General features: G+C 44.7%; 1 protein-coding gene across 2 annotated transcripts in view; it reads left to right on the top strand.

Annotated features, from left to right (window-relative positions):
* Positions 1–378: 378 nt before the first annotated feature.
* The window catches only part of LOC139418484 (A-type potassium channel modulatory protein KCNIP1-like), a 33,157-nt gene continuing 17,193 nt past the window's right edge, over positions 379–16,342 (top strand). Inside the window, exons 1-2 of one of the 2 annotated variants that reach the window (XM_071167993.1) lie at positions 379–486; positions 1,128–1,289. In XM_071167993.1, coding sequence (XP_071024094.1) covers positions 1,202–1,289 — 88 coding nt within the window. In that variant the 5' untranslated portion in view covers positions 379–486; positions 1,128–1,201. Of the gene's footprint in view, positions 487–1,127; positions 1,290–12,112; positions 12,564–16,342 lie in introns of those variants that run through there. The other variant, XM_071167994.1, reaches the window with a different exon arrangement.

A 16,342-nucleotide genomic window follows, 5' to 3' on the forward strand; every position in this document is an offset into this window, starting at 1 on the left:
TGTGATGAGACAGAAAATGAGAGAGAGACCAACAGAGAGATGGAGAGAGACAGAGCACATGTGCGAAAGGGGAGGAGGGAGAGCGAGGGAGCAAACAGCGGTGGAAGTGGGTGGCGTTCTCTGCTGCAGGGATCTGTCCAGGAGCAGAGCTAGACAGCGGCAATACACAGTAGTACAGAACCGAACAGAACAGAACAGCACAGACGCAGGGCTCCAGCTATAAGCAGCCCAGAGAGGACCAGGCAACAGAGAGAGAGAGATTGAGAGAGAGGTATATAAAGATAGAGAACCCGCTGTCCACAGAGCCCTCAAGGGGAACACCCCAGAGACTGAGGGAGAGAGAGGGGTGATCAAAAAGACAGAAACACAGAGGGGAGGAGAGAGGAGAGGACACAGGAGAGAGGAGAGGACACAGGAGAGAGGAGTGGACACGGCATCTCCACGGACACAGAGAACTTTCTGCAGCGCACGAATCTCTCTACGATGGTCTGCATTCTACGCCTTCCTGAGCCACTCAATTATTAATCTTTCCCTTCTCATCTGATGTTGAAACATAACTTTTCCTTTTAAAAGTCTGAGAGACCGACGTCTGGGTATTTCTTACCTACCAACATATATTTGTTCCTGATATTGCTGGCTGTTTTTCTGTCTGTGGAACAGAACAGGCTTTGGGTCTTACCAGTGTGCCTGAGTGTGTGTATAAGTTGGTGAGTGTGTGAGTCGGTGAGTGTTAGTGAGAAAGTGTGTAACTGAGCGTTTGAGTGTATAAGTGATTGAGTGAGTGTTAGTCTGAGTGAGTGAAGGGTTGAGTTTTGGATTCAATGTAAGAAAGGCCGGAAGACAGGTACTGTACCTCTAACTTAAAAGCAACTTCATCTTTCCTCACAGTTTTCCCCATGAGGATTCTCTAAATGGGACTTTGAAATCTCTTCTCTAAGGGCCTCATCAAGAAGATATGTGTTTTCACACTGGATCATTTTAAAGGGTACATCTTCTGCGTGTAAGGAGCCAGTGAAGGAGACATTTCTCCACCTTAGGCTCCTGTCAACTCTTTGAAGGAGGCATTCCTGTCACATATAATGAACCTTTGAGAGACACTTTGTTTCTACTCTTCTCTACCCCATCAGGAGTGGGTGAGGAGGACAGTGGCAGATCAGCTCCAGTGAGGCTCCAGTGGCCACGTCGGCCCGTCTCTGTCAGGATGGCTGGCTGTACCTGCCGCTGCAGACAGGGGGTGCTGAAGTTCATTCAGTCTCTACGCAGACTTGTCTCTGGGACGCTTACCAAAGGTACTGCACCCGCCTCATCTAACACGCCTTTACATCCTCTGTTTTCTTTCAGTTCTCTTGTTTTCCTTGGCATCCTCTTTTACTCTCACGCCAGCTATGTACTGTAGATATGATATTGTAAATATTATGCGCGAAAGGAAGTAACTACGTCTGGTCATTTCCATGTAGAAGGACACATGAGCACCAACATGTGAAGTGTATCGGAGCATATCAAATTGGGTGTCAAATGACAGCTAAGAGACTATATATTTATTTTCTTTTAATTAAGGTATATATAACATTTTCAACCATTTGAAATTGTAAAAATGTAGAATAAGCAAAGGTTTAGATTTCTTGTCAAAGACATTGAAAAGGAGGTTTAGAAAACGGGAAAAAGACTAAAAATGTATTACAAATATAGTACCAGTCAAAGGTTTTGGACACACCTACTCATTCAAAGATTTTTCTATATTTTACTATTTTCTACATTGTAGAATAATAGTGAAGACATCAAAACTAAGAAATAACACATATGGAATCATGTAGTCACCAAAAAGGTGTTAAGCAAATCAAAATATATTTTAGATTCTTCAAAGTAGCCACCCATTTCCTTTATGCCAGCTTTGAACACACATTCTCTCAACCAGCTTCACCTGGAATGCTTTTCCAACAGTCTTGAAGGAGTTCCCACACATGCTGAGCACTACTCTTGTTGGCTACTTTTACTTCACTCTGCAGTCCAACTCATCCCAAACCATCTCGATTGGGTTGAGGTTGGGTGATTGTGGAGGCCAGGTCATCTGATGCAGCACTCCATCACTCTCCTTCTTGGTCAAATAGCCCTTACACAGCCTGGATGTGTCTTTTGGTTCATTGTCCTGTTGAAAAACAATTGATAGTACCACTAAGCGCAAACCAGATGGGATGGCGTAGTGCTGCAGAATGCTGTGGTAGCCATGCTGGTTAAGTGTGACTTGAATTATAAATAAATCACTGACAGTGTCACCAGCAAAGCACCCCCACCCCATCACACCTCCTCCTCCATGCTTCACGGTGGGAACCACACATGCGGAGATCATCCTTTCACCTACTCTGCGTCTCACAAAGACATGGCGGTTTGAACCAAAAATCTCAAATTTGGACTCATCAGACCAAAGGACAGATTTCCACCGGTCTAATGTCCATTGCTCGTGTGTCTTGACCCAAGCAAGTCTCTTATTATTATTGTTGTCCTTTAGTAGTGGATTAATGTCAGCAATTCAACCATGAAGGCCTGATTCACGCAGTCTCCTCTGAACTGTTGATTTTGAGATGTCTGTTACCTGAACTCTGTGAAGCATTTATTTGGGCTGCAATTTCTGAGGCTGGTAACTCTAATGAACTTATCCTCTGCAGCAGAGGTAACTCAGGGTCTTCCTTTCCTGTGGTGGTCCTCATGAGAGCCAGTTTCATCATAGTGCCTGATGGTTTTTGCGACTGCACTTGAAGAAACGTTCAAAGTTCTTGACATTTTCCGGATTGACTGACCTTCATGTCTGAAAGTAATGATGGACTGTTGTATCTTTTTGCTTATTTGAGCTGTTCTTGCCATAATATGGACTTGGTCTTTTACCAAATAGGGATATCTTCTGTATACCACCCCTACCTTGCCACAACACAACTGATAGGCTCAAATGTATTAAGAAGGAAAGAAATTCCACAAATTAACTTTTAACAAGGCAATTGAAATGTGGCAATTGAAATCTGTTAATTGAAATGTGACTACCTCATGGTGACTACCTCATTCCAGATGACTACCTCATGAAGCTTTTTGATAGAATGCCAAGAGTGTGCAAAGCTGTCATGAAGCAAAGGGTGGCTACTTTGAAGAATGTCAAATGTAACAAAATATTTTGCTTTGTTTAACAATCCTTTGGTTACTGCATGATTCCATATGTGTTATTTCATAGATATGATGTAGAAAATAGTAAAATCGCAAAACATGGTTGGGTCACCTGCTACTGTCCTACCGTCCACTGCCATACTGTTCAGCTGATAACTGTTTTCTTTCTCTTCTGGTCGTCTGGTGGTCAAAGTAAGAGTATGAAAAGTCTGGACAACCCCTACCTCGCGCTCTTTCTCTTCTCTCTCCCTTCAGTTAATGTCACCTCTCCCATCTCTTACTGACACCTACCCATGAGCCCCCTCTCTTTCCATTTACTTTAACCAGCATCCTCACCCCCTGAGCACCGGCCAACACAGGATGTTCATGGACGTTGAAAAGTTGTTTAAATTTGGGCCGTCCGACCTGGCCTTGATTTCAACGTCCACAGACGTCGCTTTTTGGTCCTTCATTTGGCCCAAACCAAATCTGAACCAATTATAGATGTCTGTATTTCACAAGTTTGGACAGCACAGTACAGTACTGTACAGTACATTGATTTGATGACAGTTCGGTACAGTACAGAAAAGTAGAGTATAGTTCATTACAGTACAGTCCTATACTGTACTGTACTGTTAATTAGAGTATAATATAGTGGAGTAGAGTTCAGTACACAGCAGAGCAAACTAGAGTTGAATACACTATAAAGTACTGTCATGACGTTGGCCCGGGGGGTAGGTTTATGACAGTCATAAATACCTCTTCCCCCCTTTTTCCTCTCTCTACTCTACTGAGGTTAGATTTGCAAAACCTTTGGTTAACATAGAGATTCTGGGAACATCAGAAGGTGGGGGGAAATTAACTATATTCTGGTAATCCGAACAATGGAACATATACGGTGGTACTTAATGAATATGATGTCAGTTCGGTTGTCATCTGAGACATTCTCGTCAATGAAACTTTGACATTAGCTAGGTGCTGGGTCAAGCCTGAGGCTGACAGTAGAGAACAGCAGTATCACATCAAGCCATTGATGCCACTATATGACCACTCTGACTAATACAGCTCCTCTTATCACATACAGTCTATTGTCCATTTCATCTTTGTCTTTCTCACACTGTCCAATCTACCCGGTGTCCTCAGAGGGCTAAGAGACTGGCTGTAGGCATGGGCTCAGGATCCTCAGAGGACTAGGAGACTGGCTGTAAGCACGGGCTCAGGATCCTCAGAGGACTAAGAGACTGGCTGTAAGCACAGGCTTAGGATCCTCAGAGGACCAGAAGACTGGCTGTAGGCACGGCCTCAGGATCCTCAGAGGACTAGGAGACTGGTTGTAAGCACAGGCTCAGGATCCTCAGAGGACTAGGAGACTGGCTGTAGGCACGGGCTCAGGATTCTCAGAGGACTAGGAGACTGGCTGTAGGCACGGGCTCAGGATCCTCAGAGGACTAGGAGACTGGCTGTAGGCACGGGCTCAGGATCCTCAGAGGAAAAGGAGACTGGCTGCAGGCACAGGCTCAAGATCCTCAGAGGACTAGGAGACTGGTTGTAAGCACAGGCTCAGGATCCTCAGAGGACTAGGAGACTGGCTGTAGGCACGGGCTCAGGATCCTCAGAGGACTAGGAGACTGGCTGTAGGCACGGGCTCAGGATCCTCAGAGGACTAGGAGACTGGCTGTAGGCATGGCCTCAGGATCCTCAGAGGACTAGGAGACTGGCTGTAGGCATGGCCTCAGGATCTTCAGAGGACTAGGAGTCTGGCTGTAGGCACGGGCTCAGGATCCTCAGAGGACTAGAAGACTGGCTGTAGGCACGGGCTCAGGATCCTCAGAGGACTAGGAGACGGGCTGTAAGCCCGGGCTCAGGATCCTCAGAGGACTAGGAGACTGGCTGTAAGCACGGGCTCAGGATCCTCAGAGGACTAGGAGACTGGCTGTAAGCACGGGCTCAGGATCCTCAGAGGACTAGGAGACTGGCTGTAGGCACGGGCTCAGGATCCTCAGAGGACTAGGAGACTGGTTGTAGGCACGGGCTCAGGATCCTCAGAGGACTAGGAGACTGGCTGTAGGCACGGGCTCAGGATCTTCAGCTTCAGTTTCTTCAACGAAGACTAATGAAGTCATTCAGCCTCTGGCAACTGGTCTGTGTTCTCAATGATCTCACCTGCTGAATAAGGAGGAAACAACCTGTCCACTTTCTCTCTTACTCTGGGCTGGAACATCTACACTACAGACAATCCATCAGTGCCAAATGAACCAGGCATTATTAGATGGCAGTTCAATTAAAACCCAATTGTGAACCTTTCACTGAAGGGATGTCTAATCAAATGGGGGCCATCGCTCTCTCCCAGAAGTTCGGTTGGTGTGTAAAACCCCTGAATTCAGATTAGCAAATAGGTGTGAGGGGTCCCCAGGAGGGATTTCTGGCAGAGCCTGATAAAACTCACTGGTAGTGTGTCAGGGATGATCATTTCTTCCCTCTCTCTCTAGGTGCCACGGTCGGTTACCATGGTGGTGTGTCTGTGTTGGATGGTGTTTTACGGTGAGCGAAAGCGAGGCTAGCTCTTATTTATCACCCTGGTTTACAGCTCTGTGTGACAGTAAGCTCTGGAAGATAATGAAAAAGTGCTTGCCATTTTCAGAGAATGACAGTGCGATCAATCTGGCTGTTTTGGGAAGGGTACAGGTGTAAAACCACTTCCCTCACGCGTTGGATAAAGCATTGCGTGTGTGAATGTGTGGGTGTGTTTCCTTGTGTTTGAGTCAGTGTGTGTGTTTTGGATTCTAAACCTGAATTCATGCAGGACTAAGACCTTCCTCTCCCTGCCCTCTCCTTGAGGCTGAAGCAGCAATTGAAGTGTCCGTTTACAAAATGTGCCTCACTGCTTCCATTTCAAGGTTCTCTTTCTCTCCCGCTCTCTCCTTCCCACTAAGTACCATTACCTTGTTTACTGTATCCTCTGTCCTTTCATCCTCTCATTACAAATATTCCAATTCCAGCCAAGATGATTCCTTCTTCTCTCATATAGCACCACTGGAATATTCTGGTGCCAAATCGTCTCCGGCAGAGTCTTATGTAAATGTAACATTAGATCCAGCAAGCCTTTATTCAGGCCCACCACACTAGCACGCAACCCCCCTCCCCTCTTCTACCTCTTATCTTTCCTCCCATAATGAGCAAATAATGACTGCATGATGATTATGTGTGTGTATATTTCTGTAGGTTTTTGTGTATTTCTGCAAGAGTGCCTGTAGGTGTATGCCTGGGATGCATCGTAACCTCAGGCATAAGCACAAGCAATGCTGATAGGAGGTATCTCAGGTCAGGTCCTATCTGCAGGCTGCATGGGCCTGGCTGGCGTGCCATGGGACTGCTGCTCTGCTACACCACTCATCCAGTCATCCGCTCAGATACACTCAGAGAGAGCATGGGAGAGATGGAGTGAAAAAAGGAGAGTGCCCTGCCTTCCTGGCCTCTCATGGACTGTATTTGGATTGCTATATATGACGAGTATTGGTGTGTGTGTGTGTGTGTGTGTGTGTGTGTGTGTGTGTGTGTGTGTGTGTGTGTGTGTGTGTGTGTGTGTCTGTGTGTGTGTGTGTGTGTGTGTGTGTGTGTGTGTGTGTGTGTGTGTGTGTGTGTGTGTGTGTGTGTGTGTGTGTGCGAGAGAGAGAGAGAGAGAGAGCCCTTTCTAATCACAGCAGGCCCTAAACAACAGTAAAGGTCTATGTTTTCTATTCAACCCTTTGAGGGTTGTTTGGACCATTAATTAAGGGCATGTTTTTTTTCTCCGTTTAAATGGCTGTATGATATGCAATCTATATATATATTTTATTTTTTTACTTATTTGATCACTTAATTCTCTCCATGTACATTGTGAAGACAAGGTGTAAATATTTCCTGGAACATTATCCAGTGATTGCTGGTGTTCTGTACCTTGTGTTTGGCGCATAACATCCCAGTCTCAAGGTGTTTGTATGAGCAAATGTGTCCATTGGACTGTGGCAGATCTGATTTGTTCAGGCATATCTAAACTGCTGAATTAATAAATAAATAAATGCCAAACTAATTACCATAGACATGTGAGTGAGCTGTAGCAGTTACCATGGTTATGGTTAACAGTTATTTTTTGAAAGACCTTTCAGGGGTCTTGAGGGGAAACTTGAGGGAGTGAAGCGAGACATTGAAGTGAGAGTGAGAGCAACAAGAGAGGCGCTGCTGACTGCACCTTATGCCCAGTCACTCAGCTCTCTCCCAGAGGATTATGGGTAAAGTTGGGCGTCTCTTTCTTTTGAGAGACCAGAGGAGCACAAACTGAACACACACTCACACACTTGGACGCAAACAGAGACAAAGACACATTCTCTCACGAACATGCAAACACAACAAAGAGTCTTACGCACTAATACACACAGATACACACACACACTCACAGAAAAACCCACACGACACACTTCAAATGGGCCCACACTCCTTAATACGGGCACATCTACGTTCCTATAAAGGTTATAAGGTCTGATCACGCACATTGGCATACACTCGGGTGAGTTTAGTTAGAACATCTGGACCCAGGTCCCCACTGGCTGGGGTGTGGGGCCACAGCAAGGTCATTTGTCCCCCTCCGTTATATCCTAGCCCTGCCCCTTACACCCTGGCTAGACTGGCCACATTGCGTGCAAGAGCATTGCACCATAAATGTATGCGTATATGTTATTCAATCATTTCATCTACACTGCTCGCGCACGTCAATGAGCATCTGCGTTGCTAAAATGTAACTCATTTCAATTTGAGACGCTTGACACGCAGCGAGTACTGCCTCTCCCATCTCCTTATTGGTTTTCACAAAGATCCCACGTGGCTGCTTGAAAGATGAACAAGGAGAGATTAATCAAAGACAACTAAATAACAACTCAAATCTGTGGATGAATCATTTTAATAGAGAAACACACAATTGTGTTCTACAAAGAACCAGCTAAAAAGTGGACCATACTGTATGCATGTCAGATATAATAACAAACCAATATTAATCTCCCAGGACAAACTAGCTAGCAACCGCTAGCTAGCTAAATATACATGAATGTTTCATGTGTGCTTCGACCTGCCCTAAAATGAATATAATTGATTCACAGTTGGTTTTGGTATTTTAACTTGATGGTGTCTGGTGAGGCTAGACAAAATCCTCATGTGCACGATGATGTACACGGCATGTTGAACCAAGGTGTTAGGTATTTAATCCCCCTCTCTCTTACCCCCAGTTGCTCTCTGCAGCATCACTCTTCCCCCTCACCATCATGACCATGCTCTCCCTCATCTACCACCGCAGGTACAGTGACATTCTTTGACTCTTCATACTCACTGTGACTCAACCTTCTCTACAGTACATACACCTGAACACCCTGCTCACTTAGATGTACACAGGTGACTTTCCTTTCTTCTCCTCCACTTACACCCTCTCTCTCTCTCTCTCTCTCTACCTCTCTTTCATTGTAGTAGATTGAAGCTGACAGTGTGCACGTCACCACTTTTAATTTTTAAATCCTTTCTCCTCCCTTTTTACGTAATATCATTCCCTCTCAGTTTATTTATATATCTGGCCTCCTCTCTCTCTCTCTCTCTCTCTCTCTCTCTCTCTCTCTCTCTCTCTCCCTCTTTTAAACACTGCCCTCATTTCTATCTCTCTCCTATACATCTTGTTCTTTCTCTCCGTCTCTTTGGCCTATCCTCATTTGCCATCAGTATGGTACTGTATATTACAGTACAGTTTGGTATAGTGTAGTATGGTACGGTACATTACAGTACAGTTTGGTATAGTGTAGTATGGTACGGTACATTACAGTACAGTTTGGTATAGTGTAGTATGGTACGGTACATTACAGTACAGTTTGGTATAGTGTAGTATGGTACGGTACATTACAGTACAGTTTGATATAGTGTAGTATGGTACGGTACATTACAAAATGATATAGTATATAATGAAATAGAGAAAAAATCCACTCTTTGTTTTTTACAATTTCAATAAACTGTATGTACGTCTGGTATTCCATTCGCTTATAAGGAAATGAGATGGCCCTGGCTTGAAGTGGTGGTGACAGGAAGACTACTGTAAAGCTACTGAAATTGTGTGCTATGCTGCCCTCTGTTGGTCATGAATTTGCACCACAGCAACGTGTTACTACAGTAAGTGCGTGTTTTGTGTGTGCTCGGGTGTTTGCATGTGTTTTTGATGTGCTAAGTATGTATGCTTGATTGTAATACAACTCGTAGAATCTCAACAGCTTTGGTAGAGATAAATTGATCTGTTAGAGATGCAACTCTCAAACACAGAAAAATAACCTCTCTGAGTTGACAAAATGTGAAGAAAATGCTCTTTTGCTGTTCTTTGGTGATCATCTCATTTCTATCTCATTTTACCACAGATGGAAATGTGCTCCTGCTCTATCAGGGGCCATGGAGAATGGAGAATGGCATTGAGTGAGAGACAATATCTGAAACAGAGTGAAACCAAACAGAATAGAATACGGAATATGGGGTCATTTGAGTGTATGCTATAGGGTGAGTGTATGCTATAGGGTGAGTGTATGCTATAGGGTGAGTGTATGCTATAGGGTGAGTGTATGCTATAGGGTGAGTGTATGCTATAGGGTGAGTGTATGCTATAGGGTGAGTGTATGCTATAGGGTGAGTGTATGCTATGGGGTGAGTGTATGCTATAGGGTGAGTGTATGCTATAGGGTGAGTGTATGCTATGGGGTGAGTGTATGCTATAGGGTGAGTGTATGCTATAGGGTGAGTGTATGCTATAGGGTGAGTGTATGCTATAGGGTGAGTGTATGCTATAGGGTGAGTGTATGCTATAGGGTGAGTGTATGTTATGGGGTGAGTGTATGCTATAGGGTGAGTGTATGCTATAGGGTGAGTGTATGCTATGGGGTGAGTGTATGTATGTGAGAGAGAGTTTGAATTGGATAGGTGTGAAAAACAAAATGTTTCGACTACGAGAGAGAAAGAAAAAGAGAGAGAGAGAGAGAGAGAGAGAGAGAGTGAACATGAGGATGTAAATAAATGATAAGAAAAAGACAGGAAGGGGGAACATAGAGAGAGCGTCGGGCTACGGGTGAATATTTATGAATGGAGAGCGGAAGCCTAAGTGTACTGTCCCACTCTTCCTGTAGTATTTAACGATTAACCTCCCATTAAAGTGTCTGATTAATCCTGATGGATTTAACTCCCTTAAAATAAAGGTCAAATTAAATTAAATATGTAGAGGGCAAAGACTCAGGGAATCTTGGTTCATGTCTCAACAGTAGTACGTCTGGATGCCTTGTAGAGAGAGGGCAAAGACTCAGGGGATCTTAGTCCATGTCTCAACAGTAGTATGTCTGGATGCCTTGTAGAGAGAGGGAAAAGACTCAGGGGATCTTAGTCCATGTCTCAACAGTAGTACGTCTGGATTCCTTGGTTCTTTTCTCTCGTTCATCCGCTCAGGTATTCATGTCTGATATCACTATTGAATAGCTAGAATCATTCAGAAAGAGTCATGATCCAATAGTAGAGACTAGTAGAGAGCACCGTCATTATAAACCAATTACAGACCCTCTCCTCCTGACTCACCTCTGCTGGTTGGTTTCCCTGTCCTCACTGTCCTCGGGACCCAGTGTGAAGAGAGGGACAACGTGGGCAGAGCAGGAGGGGGAGAGATGTTAAGGTTAAGGTGAGAGCAAGAGGAGAGCGACGGAGAGATGAAAGGACAGATTAAAGGGCGTTTCATGGAGGCCCAGAAGCACTAAGGCTTTGTTACACATTTGGCCTCTGACAGTACCATCCACGTAGACAGGGAAGAAATGAAAACGCTCATATTTCCTCCCTGATCTCTAACACTCCCTCCTCTCTTTGAGGCTATTTTCTCATCTAATCATCGGTTTCTTTATCCCCCTTTCTCAGTCTTTATCTCTTGCCCTCATTGAAATAGTCACTACCAACACATAACCTTTTCTCTCTCACAGCATTACACCACCAAAAGTGAACCAGAGACATGGTCTCAAATGTTATCGGTTTATCCTCCAAATAATCATTGTTCAGTGCGTTCAGGTGCACTCCAATCTGTATTGTCCTGGTGTGTGGTCATCTCTCTGTTCTCACCGTAGGGGGACATCGAGTCAGTGATACAGATGAACACTCCTCCTTTGACCCTCCTCCCAGGGGATTGTAATGAACTATCTCATTTCATCTCTGCTCCGCTCTCTCCTTGGTGTGTGAGGGCCACCGAGTGTGTGTGACCCTGAGAGGTCCATAAAATAGCTAGTGTGGGGCAATGTTCATTGGCAAAGGGTAGAGGAACTATTTCTGTGAAGACTTACAAATGAGCATGTGTGGAGACAAACGACAGGACATGGGCAGGAGCGAGCGTTCAAGGATGTGTTGTTAATTAATCTGCTCACAACTTTTTGTTAGCGCGTCACACTTTAGTGTGCTGCATTTGAATGAGCATGTTACCCATTTGTTTCCAAGTATGTTGTGTTTATTAATGCCGTTGACTTTTATGAATGACAGACAGGCGACAGGAAGGGATGAAGGGTTCTCAAGAGGGAAACTGTGAAGAGAAACCCATTGATTTATCACTCAAATAAATGTCCCCTTCAAGTCTTCAGGGATTGTGTGAGATAGAGGGTAATGGAGAATTGAGGCGAGAAGAAGAACATATGTAATCAAATGTCAAATGTCCCACTTAAATCACAATGTGTGACTTGGCCTGTGTGTGTGTGTGTGTAACTCCCTGTGGACGTGTGACACTTTTATCCATAACCTCCTCTCCTCACTCCCATCTCTCCCACTTATTGCCGTGTGCAACACACACAGCCCTCTTTATCCACAACATAGAAAGTAGAGGAGGAGGAACTAGAGAGGAGGATTCAGAAAGTAGAGGGGGAGGAACTAGAGAGGAGGATTCAGAAAGTAGAGGAGGAGGAACTAGAGAGGAGGATTCAGAAAGTAGAGGAGGAGGAACTAGAGAGGAGGATTCAGAAAGTAGAGGAGGAGGAACTAGAGAGGAGGATTCAGAAAGTAGAGGAGGAACTAGAGAGGAGGATTCAGGGAGCAGAAAAACAAGTTCGGAGAGAGAGGGGGAGAGAGGAAGAGCGAAGATCACAGCATTTTGAAACAAAGACCATGGTTTACCGCAGAGAGAAGCACACACTGGTGTAAGAGAACAGCAGGGGCTGAGACCCGCCTGTAGAGGGGTAGAGAACAGCAGGGGCTGAGACCCGCCTGTAGAGGGGTAGAGAACAGACTAACAGCGAGGAACTCGGAAAGACAGTGAAGGAGAGAGGTCGAGAAATCCAAAGTCTTGAGAAGAGAAGAGGACCTAGACATTGAGATGGGGGTTGTGCTGGGGACTTTCTCCGTGCACACCAAACAGGTCGACTACAGAAGACGAGGTATGAGAACACCTGAACATATGTGTGTGTGTGTGTGTGTGTGTGTGTGTGTGTGTGTGTGTGTGTGTGTGTAGACACATGAGGAGTTCTAGACCAAGTCAATAGCACAGCACTCTCCAAGAGATGCATTTCAGAGGTTTATTATAACCTGTTTACCTATTGATTGTTCATTGATGTTGTTTATGAGGATTCAGCACATCAGTCTTTAAACACATTACAACTTTGATGTGAGAGCACTGTGTGCATTTGTTTTAGAGGAGTTACTTTGTGTTAGTGTGTTTAATGCCGTATGAGGCTGCTGAAGAGTACAGAGCTGGTTACCAAACCAAGCATGTTTTAGGGCAGTTCACGTGACTGTGTGTGTGTGTGTGTGTGTGTGTGTGTGTGTGTGTGTGTGTGTGTGTGTGTGTGTGTGTGTGTGTGTGTGTGTGTGTGTGTGTGTGTGTGTGTGTGTGCGCGCGCGTGCGTGCGTGCGTGCGTGCGTGCGTGCGTCAAGCAATGGTGACACACAGGACGGTGTTAGGAATTAGTGGAGAAACACTGATCTATTGTCAATACTGAGATGCATACAAAGGGCATCTGACAGAGCCCAAGGATAACCAAAACACCAACTGATTTCATGGGAATGCATAATATAGTAGATATTGGCTATTGGACCGCTTCTTATCATAGTTATCAACATCCCTTCCACAGGAATAGAATGCATCATATAACCGTTTGATGTAAATCTGCACTTTGTTGTTGCCCACTTACTCTCTCTATTCTCCAAGCCTTCCAGTCTTTTTGCTATATGAGAGAGAGAGAGAGAGAGAGAGAGAGAGAGAGAGAGAGAGAGAGAGAGAGAGAGAGATCCTTTCAAGTATGAAGAGAAAGTTGAAAGGGGTGTAGAAAAAAAGAGAGGGGATGCATTTTTAAACGATGGGAGGCTTTTTTAGAACACTGACACGCAGACACACGCAGAAAGAGAGAGGTAGAGAGATGTACAGTGTTGGTACAGATCCAATGGGATTAGAAGTTCTGGGCAAAAACACAAAATCCCTCAGAATGTTTGAAGCCCTTTTTTCAAAACCACAAGAGCTTTCTGGTGGAAAATGTCCTGTCCTACTGTAACTCTCTCTGTATGTCTGTCAGTGTCTCAGTCTCTTGCATAGGCAGGAAGGAGATAGGGGTGCTGTTGAATGAGTCCTGGATCCTGTGTAGACTGGTTATGGTTGCTGGCTTTGTTTCTGTGTATGTCTGGTTCAGATGAACTCTTATACTGTGGGGACTGACTCTGATGGCCTGCTTTCAGGACTAAATAAACCAGGTTGGTGTGGTGTGAGAGGACTGGCTATGAATTGAGTAGTAAGATGCAGACACAGCTAACTATGTATTGGCAGGCTCTGAATGCTCTAATATTTATCTTACACCTAATTAAAGCCCAGAGGGGATTCTGTCTGTCTAACTACTGAAGCTCTCCCTATCCCCCCTCTACTTCTCTTCTCTCCCTATCCCCCCTCGACTTCTCTTCTCTCCCTATTCCCCTCTACTTCTCTTCTCTCCCTATACCCCCTCTACTTCTCTTCTCTCCCTATCCCCCCTCGACTTCTCTTCTCTCCCTATTCCCCTCTACTTCTCTTCTCTCCCTATCCCCCCTCTACTTCTCTTCTCTCCCTATACCCCCTCTACTTCTCTTCTCTCCCTATCCTCCCTCTACTTCTCTTCTCTCCCTATACCCCCTCTACTTCTCTTCTCTCCCTATACCCCCTCTACTTCACTTCTCTCCCTATCCCCCCTCTACTTCTCTTCTCTCCCTATTCCCCCTCTACTTCTCTTCTCTCCCTATCCCCCCTCTACTTCTCTTCTCTCCCTATACCCCCTCTACTTCTCTTCTCTCCCTATAACCCCTCTACTTCTCTTCTCTCCCTATACCCCCTCTACTTCTCTTCTCTCCCTATCTCCCCTCTACTTCTCTTCTCTCCCTATTTCCCCTCTACTTCTCTTCTCTCCCTATCCCCCCTCTACTTCTCTTCTCTCCCTATCCCCCCTCTACTTCTCTTCTCTCCCTATACCCCCTCTACTTCTCTTCTCTCCCTATCCCCAGTCTACGTCTCTTCTCTCCCTATCCCCCCTCTACTTCTCTTCTCTCCCGAAACCCCCTCTACTTCTCTTCTCTCCCTATTCCCCCTCTCTATTTCTCTTCTCTCGATCAATCCCCTCTCTGAATACCAATTGTCCCATCATCATACTAAGGCAGTAACATATATATTCTCACAGCATGTAGAACACTGAGAGTTATGCAAAAAATATTCACTACTCAAATGCTACAGAGATAGGGTTGAGTAGAATCCCGCCATGTGCAGAGGAAAGACTGTATTAGTCTCTAATAGGCCGTTCTGTGCTCTGTAGCCAGAAATCCAACATAATTGGGACGAATCGGAATCTCAGTTCCTGAAATAGTTTGTTTTTCTTATAATTAATTAGGATGTGAAGTTTTGATTTAACTTCAGGAAACTCTCTCTCATCTCAAACCTCTCAGTTAATGAGAGCAAACATCAGACAAAGCAGGGAACGAAAACAAGCAGCTATTTATACAGACCATTAGAGACAGAGGAAGCTCCAGCAAAAGGAACTGGGCTCCGAGACACACAAACACAGCGTGAGTTTGTGCATGAGTGTGTGTTTGTGCGTATGTGCATACGTGCTTACGTGCATTCACAACTATGTGTGGGTGATGGGATTTTGTCTACGTTTTTCTACATAATTCTAATTTCCATCATTATCTTTTTTTCTCCTGAAATGGAGAATCCACATCTCCTCTACTCATTCCTCCTCGCTGGCACTGACATGTTGTTCTTCGGGAAAATACACATGCAACAGCAAGGCAGGACCCTGCCATATGTCAAAGCAATCATGCATGAAGGGAAGCAGAGGGGTATTTTAGAGGTCATCGTGTGTGTGTGTGTGTGTGTGTGTGTGTGTGTGTGTGTGTGTGTGTGTGTGTGTGTGTGTGTGTGTGTGTGTGTGTGTGTGTGTGTGTGTGTGTGTGTGAGAGAGAGAGAGAGAGAGAGAGGGGGGGGGGATTTTCCTTTACACCCAGTCACTATAAAGATACAGGCATCCTTCCTAACTCAGTTGCCAGAGAGGAAGGAAACCGCTCAGGGATTTCACTATGAGGACAATGGTGACTTTAAAAGAGTTCAATGGATGTGATAGGAGAAAACTGAGGATGCATCAACAACATTGTAGTTTCTCCACAATACTAACCTATTTGAGAGTGAAAATAAGGTACAGTATAACACATATTCCATAACATGCATCCTGTTTGCAATAACTTTGCAATAATAAATACTGCAAAAAATAAGAAATTAACTTCATATCATGAATACAAAGCATTATGTTTGTGGCAAATCCTACACAACACATCACTGAGTAGGTTAACACGCCGTCATTTATTTTGCCTTGTCTTCCATGAACATTTTGTGGGGTGAGGCTTTCAGGACTGTTGCCGACTCAGCCTTTCTTTTCCTAGGCCTCGCCTTTCTGTAATCCTTGGCCTATTACCTCTGACGCTGTTAGTCGTTGTAGAACTGGTACTTTAAACAAAAATAAACAAACAAATAAACAACAACAAAAACTCATTGGTTCAACAAACACTTCTTTCTAATCACTCTATATGTTACTATATGTTTCAGAGAATTTGTGATGACGTTTTTTTTCTTGCCAACGTTCGGAGCAAGGTCACTGGAGACCTGTGGGTGCTGGCTAGGCTGTGGGGTGGAGGTTGTGGCAGAGGTTGT

This window comes from Oncorhynchus clarkii, chromosome 10 (genome assembly GCF_045791955.1).
Source record: "Oncorhynchus clarkii lewisi isolate Uvic-CL-2024 chromosome 10, UVic_Ocla_1.0, whole genome shotgun sequence".
In the NCBI taxonomy this organism is placed as follows: domain Eukaryota; kingdom Metazoa; phylum Chordata; class Actinopteri; order Salmoniformes; family Salmonidae; genus Oncorhynchus; species Oncorhynchus clarkii.